Below are 7,264 nucleotides of genomic sequence, written 5' to 3' on the forward strand. Positions count from 1 at the left end.
TGGTCACCGGGAGCAGGTCCGAGGGTGGAGGCTGTGTGGTCACCGGGAGCAGGTCAGAGGATGGAGGCTGGGTGGTCGCTGGGAGCAGGTCAGAGGGTGGAGGCTGAGTGGTCGCTGGAAGCAGATCAGAGGGTGGAGGTTGGGTGGTCGCTGGAAGCAGATCAGAGGGTGGAAGCTGTGTGATCATTGGGAGCAGATCAGAGGGTGGAAGCTGTGTGATCATTGGGAGCAGGTCAGAGGGTGGAGGCTGGGTGGCCGCTGGAGAGAGAGTTGAGGGTGGCGGCCTTAGGGGTGTGGTTTCTGGGAGCCCCACAGGGAGGGGAGAGGTGTGAGAACAGAGGGTAGCACAGTGTGGCGGCATTAAACAGGCCACGAGAGGCAACAAGCAAGTCAGCACAAGTGACGTAGCCCGGAGACAGGAAGGGGTGGTTTTGTGCAGTCCCGGGGTCTGGGGGCGCCCTTTCTGCCTGTGCGGTTTCAGGTCTGGTGGCGCCCTTTCTGCCTGTGTGGTTTCAGGAAGGACTTCAGCAATGCTGGGGCAAGGGTTGCGGGGTGTGCCACTGTGGTCGATGCAAGGCCAGGTGCTTTACTGCGAGAATAAATCTCAATCCACCCCCTTCCCCCTGTCTTCACCAGCAGCCAAGGGCAGGCCAGCCCACTTCCTCCTGGCCCTTCCTGTTCACCCCTGCCCCTTCATCCGCTCTCCCTTCAGCCCCTAGAGAGACGGCTTAGAAACAGAGCAGAGCACACCACTCCCCTGCCTAAGACCCACCTGTGGCTTCTATTGAACTTGGGATAAAACCCAGGCTCCTCTGTGTTCTCCCCTAGGGCCCTGCCGAACTCTTCGGTTTCATCCGCCTCCCTGCCCCAGGCTAGGCCTCACTTCTGTTCCTTAAATACGCTGAGCGGACCCCATTCTCCTGGCCTTCGTACGTGCTGTTCCTCCTATGCTCTTCCAGCGGATCAGTCAGGGCTGCTGCCTTCTGATTCTTGGTTTTCACTTAAACATCTCTTCCTTTAGAGAGGGCAAGATGATTGTCTCCACTCCCACCTTTCCCCCTTGTTTGTTTCTTTCCCAGCACTTTTTATTCACTTAGTCAACAAATATTGATTGAGCACTAGTATGCTCCAGGCACCATTCCAGGTGCTGGGGATACAGCAGTGAGGGGATACACCTCCCTTATAGGCTTCTCTTAGGATGGGGAGACACCAAATCGTGGAGATATAAAGACATAAATTATGCACTGTGTTTGATGGTGATAAGAGTTGTGGAAAAGAAGAGAGAAATTAATCGATAGGTATGTCTCTCTCCTCTGTGGAAGTGTGGGCTGAATGGGGGCTGGTGCCGAGACCGGCTCGTGCCCCAGCATAGCCCAAAGCCTACACATAGGAGGTGCTCACTGGACAAATGGATCAGTAGGGCCTGGTAGAACAGGGCCTGGGGGGAAGGAGAAGGTGACCCAGTGAGAGAGAAGAGCGGGAGCAGGGCCTAGGACCTGAGGAGGTCCAGTCTGGCCAGAGCAAATGGCCAGGGGAGGGAGTGGTGGGCTCCGAGGCTGGCACGGTGGTGGGCAGAGCTGGAGCCACCCTAGGGAGGGTGTGTTTCAGCCCAGGAGGTTGACACGTGGCAGGCCAAGGTGCCTGGGAGCTTATGTAAGGCCCGTGGCTGTTTTTCTGGAATCAAGAGCAAAGCCCTGAGCTCAGGAGAAAACTCTGCCTCCCTGACCAGCCAGAGGAAGTGGCAGGAGGTGCCAACTCCCGCCCGTTGCCCCCGGGAGCCAGAGAAATGTCCAAATGCATCAGCTCCGGGTGGCTTGGTCGACAGCCCAGCAGCAACTGGGTGGGCACCAGGGATGGGGGCCCCATCTCTCAATGCCACGGCCCAGACTGGCCCTGCAGGGGTTCTAGGGTCCCAGGGACCTCAGTGGACAAAGTTTTAGGGATTAGTGCCCTTTGGGGTGAGGTGGTGAAGGGCAGGACCTGGGAGTGGGGCTGTCCGTCCCATCTTGCCATTGACTGCTTGTGGAGGCCCTCGGCCAGCGAGGGCACCGTCAGTTGTCGTGAAGCCTGCCTAGGGGTCTGGTGCTGGGATTCTGGCCTCTGAACACCACCTGGTGCTTCACCTGGCTGGGTGCGTAGCCTTGACAAGCCACTTTGTTCTCTTGGCCTCAGTTTCTTCACCTGCCAAATGGGCATAACAGTCCTCCTGAGGTGGTTGTGAGCATCAGATGAGGCCACAGGGAGTAGAAGTGCCCTGAGTTGGAGTCGGAGCCAGCGAGATGATTTGCAACACCTAGAACAAAATGAAAATGTGGGACCTCTTGATAAGAAATTAAGAATTTCATGTTGGTGACAGCAGAATTCTAAAGCAAGTTCAGGGCCCTTCTGAGCACGGGGCCCTGTGCAGCTGCCTGGGCCACAGACCCAGGAAGTGGGCTCTGAACGGAATTATCTTTTTGTGACGGAGTCTTGCTCTGTCGCCCAGGCTGGAGTGCAGTGGTGTGATCTCGGCTCACTGCAACCTCCACCTCCTCAGTTCAAGCGATTCTCGTGCCTCGGCCTCCTGAGTAGCTGGGATTAGAGCGTGCGGTAGCACGCTCAGCTAATTTTTGTATTTTTAGTACAGATGAGGTCTCACTATGTTGGCCAGGTTGATCTCAAACTCCTGACCTCAGGTGATCCACCCACCTTGGCCTTCCAAAGTGCTGGGATTACAGGTGTGAACCACGTGGCTGGCCTTTGATTGGAATTCTATTTCTGCTGTTACTCCGCTACATGTCTGTCCTGTCCCTTTTCTGGACCTCAGTTTCTTCATCTGTAAGGCAAGGAGGTTGGACTCTAAGATTCCTGGGTTCTCAACCTGGTAAGGAAGTGGCTAGGAGGTCCCTGGGTCAAGGATTCAGCTGCAGGTCTCAGCTCAGGGGTCACTTCCTCAGGGAAGCCGACTGTGATTCCCTCCTGGCTTGCCAGGGTTCCCCCAGTCTCTGATTCTGCAGCACCCCAACTTTGCCTTTGTAACCTGAATTGTCCTGGCAATCATGTCTGTCTTTACAATCACCTTTTTTTTCTTGTAAGTTTTCTTTACCTTTAATGGTGCAATAAATACATAGCTCTAGTCTTGTAAAAAAGTTAACCTACCTTCCTTCCTTCCTTCCTTCCTTCCCTCCCTCCCTCCCTCCCTCCCTCCTTCCCTCCCTCCCTTCCCTCCTCCCCCCCCTCCCCTCCCTCCCTCCCCTCCTCCCTCCCCTGCCCTCCCTCCCTCCTTCCTTCCTTCCTTCCCTCCCTCTCTCTCCCTTCTTTCTTTTTTGATTTTCTATATTACTTAAACATTTTTTCTCGTAAATAATGAAAGATTTCAAATACAGGAAATTGCCAATAGACAAAAAAAGAGTTAATATCACAATTATATTCTAAGAAGGCTTTATTCTCCCCACTATCTTCATTTGCCAAAACTGAGGCTCAGCCAGGGTGAGCAGACTTGCCCCATGATCGCCCAGCTTGAAAGTGGATTCCAACATGGGTGCAGCTGGGCCCTCGGCTGTTTCGTAATCCTCACCCCAGAGTGAGGGTGAGGGGTCTGTGGGGCTCAGGTGGGCTGTCAGAGCCGCATCTGTCCACTTTTTGGTGGAGAGGCAGGTTGGGGAGCAAGTACCAGGCCTGTCCCCACCACGTGCCACCCTCTCTGTCTTCCCCAGGGCTCCCAGCTCAGCGTGGACATGGCTGAGAGCGCCTCCCCGCCCTCATCTGCAGCAGCCCCGGCTACTGAGCCGGGAGTCACCGCGGAGCAGCCTGGGCCCCAGAGCCCCCCATCCTCCCCACCAGGCCTGGAGGAGCCCCTGGATGGAGCTGATCCTCATGTCCCACACCCAGACCTGGCGCCCGTTGCCTTCTTCTGCCTGCGACAGACCACCAGCCCCCGGAACTGGTGTATCAAGATGGTGTGCAACCCATATCCTCCGCAGCCTTGGCTGATCAGGGCCCTGTAGGGGCTGAAGGGTGAGGGGCTGGGATCGAGCCCTGCTGCTCACACCTTGCTCCGGCTGGGAGACCTGAGGTCTGTGGTGAGGCCACTGGGCCTTGGTGGTGAGTGAGCTGAGAGGGTGGGTCTGGGGAGACCTCAAACGGATGAGGACCTGGTGTTCTGCTGATGTGAAGGTTCTGGAATTTGCTGGTGGCTGTGGGGTCAGTCCAGTGGCTCGCTGGCTCAGAGAGTCCTTGAGTGTGGGCCCCGGGCCTGTGCTGGGCTGGGACTGCAGATCAGTCAGACTCTGGAGCCACCTGATGGGCCGTGACCATACAGGGGATGGGAGCCGTGATCAGGAACCGTGAGCGTGGGCAGCGGGGCAGCCGATCCCAACACACAGGGCAGGACTCATTCTCCTTGCTGTGCCTCCAAGTAGCCTCTTCCCAGGCCTCCTGCCTCCGCTTGCTGCCTCCAGTGGGCTCATGTTCCCCCTGCTTGAGACTGTCATGATTTGCTATGGCCCCGGAGGTGCAGAGCAAAGTCCTAAACCAGCCCATCGGGGCCTGCGTGTCCCACCCAGCCTCGCTTCCCCCCGTGCTCTTCTGAGCCTCAGGGTCTTCTCACTGGCTCTTCCCTCTGTCTGAAAAGCTTTTCCCTTCCCCCTGGACCTGGCCAAATCCTTTGCTACATCCTTAAAATCTCAGCTTAAGCATCACCTCCTCAGGGAAACCCTCTGGGATTGCTCCTCTGCTTCGTATTTAACTGTCACATCTAACTGTGGAATTCTGAATCTAACATTTGCCTCCCCTAGGGTACTGTCAGATGACCGAGGTGGGGACCCTAGCACCCAGCACAGTGCCTGGCACATCGTGGGTGCTCTGGCAGTGTTTGCTGGGTATACTTGGGCAATGCCAGAGCTGACTCCTCAAGGAAGGTTGTTGGTTGGGTAGAGGGCAGTGGGAGGCAGGAGGAGGGCATGGCAGGAGCGAAGCCTGGAGAAGGGAGGAGTTGCAGGCAGTGTTGGAGCCCTGAGGGGCAGAGAGGAGTGAGGTGAGGCTGTAGGTGCGGCGGGAGCCCCGCAGGGCCTTGGAGACTGCATGAGGGACGGGACTGTGTTCCAAGGGCAGGATTTGAAGCAGGGCCTGGAGGGTCTATGCTCTGGAAGGACTGTGTGGCACTGGATTGCAAGGTTAAGCTGAGGGCCAGGGACCCAAGCCATGGTGGCTTTGTGGTTGAGGGGCCCACCAAACAATGCCCAGAAACGAGCTTCTGGTGCTTACGGCCACACAGGACAGGGCGTGGGGAGCTGCTGGGTCAGGTGCAGGCATGCGTCCTGCCCTGGAGTCCAGGGATGCCAGATACAGGCTGGGATGTTGAGACTGGCTGCAGGACTGCTGGGCTCCCCTTCTGTAGCGGGCTGAGGTGATGGTGGGTCCTGGATCCCCCTAACTTTTGGAAACCAGAGGGTCTCTGCTGGAGTAGGAGGCAGAACTGGGCGTTCCTTGCTGGGTGGGGACTAAGAGCCTCCCTGCTCCTTCCGGGGGATGGCTCACAGGGTCTCAGGCATGGTGAGAGGGTCTGCTCGGTAATTAGTTCACCCAGCACTCATGACGTCTGCCCTGGGACACCGAGGACAAAGAGGCAGAGCTGGTCTGTCCCAGAGAGTGCCCGGGGAGGAAGGAAGCAGGGACCACTCATGTGGCTAGTTTTTTTTTTTTTTTTTTTTTTTAGATGGAGTCTCGCTTTGTCACCCAGGCTGGAGTGCAGTGGCGTAATCTCGGCTCACTGCAACCTCCGCCTCCCAGGTTCAAGCAATTCTCCTGCCTCAGCCTCCCGAGTAGCTGGGACTATAGGTGCCCACCACCATGCCCTACTAATTTTTGTATTTTTAGTAGAGATGGGGTTTCACCATATCGGCCAGGCTGGTCTCGAACTCCTGACTCGTGATCCGCCCGCCTCGGCCTCCTGAAGTGCTGGGATTACAGGCGTGAGGCACCGTGCCTGGCCTACGTGGCTAGTTTTAATACAAAGCACTGGGGAAACCTCGGGGGCTTGTGGCACGCGAACAGAGGAGTGCCAGGCCTGAGAAGGGGGTGACCACAGAAGTTTTGGGCCTTAAGGAAGAAAAAGGCTGACAGGAGGACCAAGGGGACAATGTCACAATGTCTCAGGGGCCTTTCCTGGGTGAGATGAGAAGAGTTGATTCTGGCTCTGTCACTTGGGTGCTGTGTGACCATGAGTAAGTCACTTTGCCTCTTTGAGCCTTAAGGGGTCTGGATGGGCAATACTGCTCTGGGCTGGAGGCAGGGGCATGGCTCAGATGACTTGGCCTGGGAGTCTGACCCAGCTGTGTCTCTGATGGGCTGTGGCTGGACTGGCTGGGCTGCTGCCCAAGTGTCACGGAAAGGCCCCCAGTTGGGGTTGGTCGAGTCCTGTCTGCCGTGTGTGTGACCCTGGGCGGTCTCTTCTCTCTCAGCCTCAGCACCTCCACCTAAAAAGGAGGGGCCGGACGAGTAACCCCTTCCAGCCCTGAGAGCCCGGGGTGTTAGCCACACACGCGTGGGGGCTGCCTTGACCTCAGGCACCCTGACCCCTGACCACTGAGTGAGCCAGCCCCCTGGGAACCCACCCTGTTTTCCACATGCCTGGCCTGTTGGGCAAACAGAGTCCTTGGGGCCCCTGTCTCCTTGGTTTTCACCACCCGTCTTGCCTCCACCCTCAGGGCATGTGGATTGTGGCCTGGGGTTGGAGACAACGGTGGGGCTGGCCCAGGAGGGAGAGGAGTACTGGTTTCGGGGATAGCTGGGCCTGCCTCTTGTCTGTCTTGGAGAGAGCCCTGGGTTCAAGGGGTGGGGCAGAAAGCAGCCCCCCTCCATCAGGAGGGACTTTTCAGTCCCAGGAACTGTGCAGAGTGAGGACTCTCCCGGCATCCCCATGGCCAGGGCTGCGGAGGCTGGGCTGGGATAGAGGTGATTCAGGTCTCAGCCTTAACTGGTATGATACGGACTCTCTTCAGGCCTGAGATTTGATGACTCAAAAGCACAGCAACTTCAAAGGCGTCAGCTCTGGGACACTCAGACTCAAAACTTCTGTGACAGTCTAAGGGTTCAAAGTTAAGATTTAAGGCTCAGCGACACTGAAATTCTAAGCTTCTGTCATTCAAAGGCTGCAAAATTCTGTGTTTCAAAGAGCGTGTGTGGCCGGGCGCGGTGGCTCAAGCCTGTAGTCCCAGCACTTTGGGAGGCCGAGACGGGCGGATCACGAGGTCAGGAGATCGAGACCATCCTGGCTAACACGGTA

The 7,264-nt window shown here is 57.0% G+C and overlaps 1 protein-coding gene across 1 annotated transcript in view; it reads left to right on the forward strand.

Moving 5' to 3' along the window:
- CACNA1I (calcium voltage-gated channel subunit alpha1 I) overlaps positions 1-7,264 on the forward strand; it is a 137,063-nt gene that overhangs the window by 9,246 nt on the left and 120,553 nt on the right. Inside the window, exon 2 of the mRNA XM_023222216.2 lies at positions 3,696-3,949. Within this exon, the coding sequence (XP_023077984.1) occupies positions 3,717-3,949 (233 nt within the window). The 5' untranslated portion in view covers positions 3,696-3,716. The remainder of the gene's footprint in view (positions 1-3,695; positions 3,950-7,264) is intronic.

Source organism: Piliocolobus tephrosceles, chromosome 19, assembly GCF_002776525.5.
Source record: "Piliocolobus tephrosceles isolate RC106 chromosome 19, ASM277652v3, whole genome shotgun sequence".
Lineage (NCBI taxonomy): Eukaryota > Metazoa > Chordata > Mammalia > Primates > Cercopithecidae > Piliocolobus > Piliocolobus tephrosceles.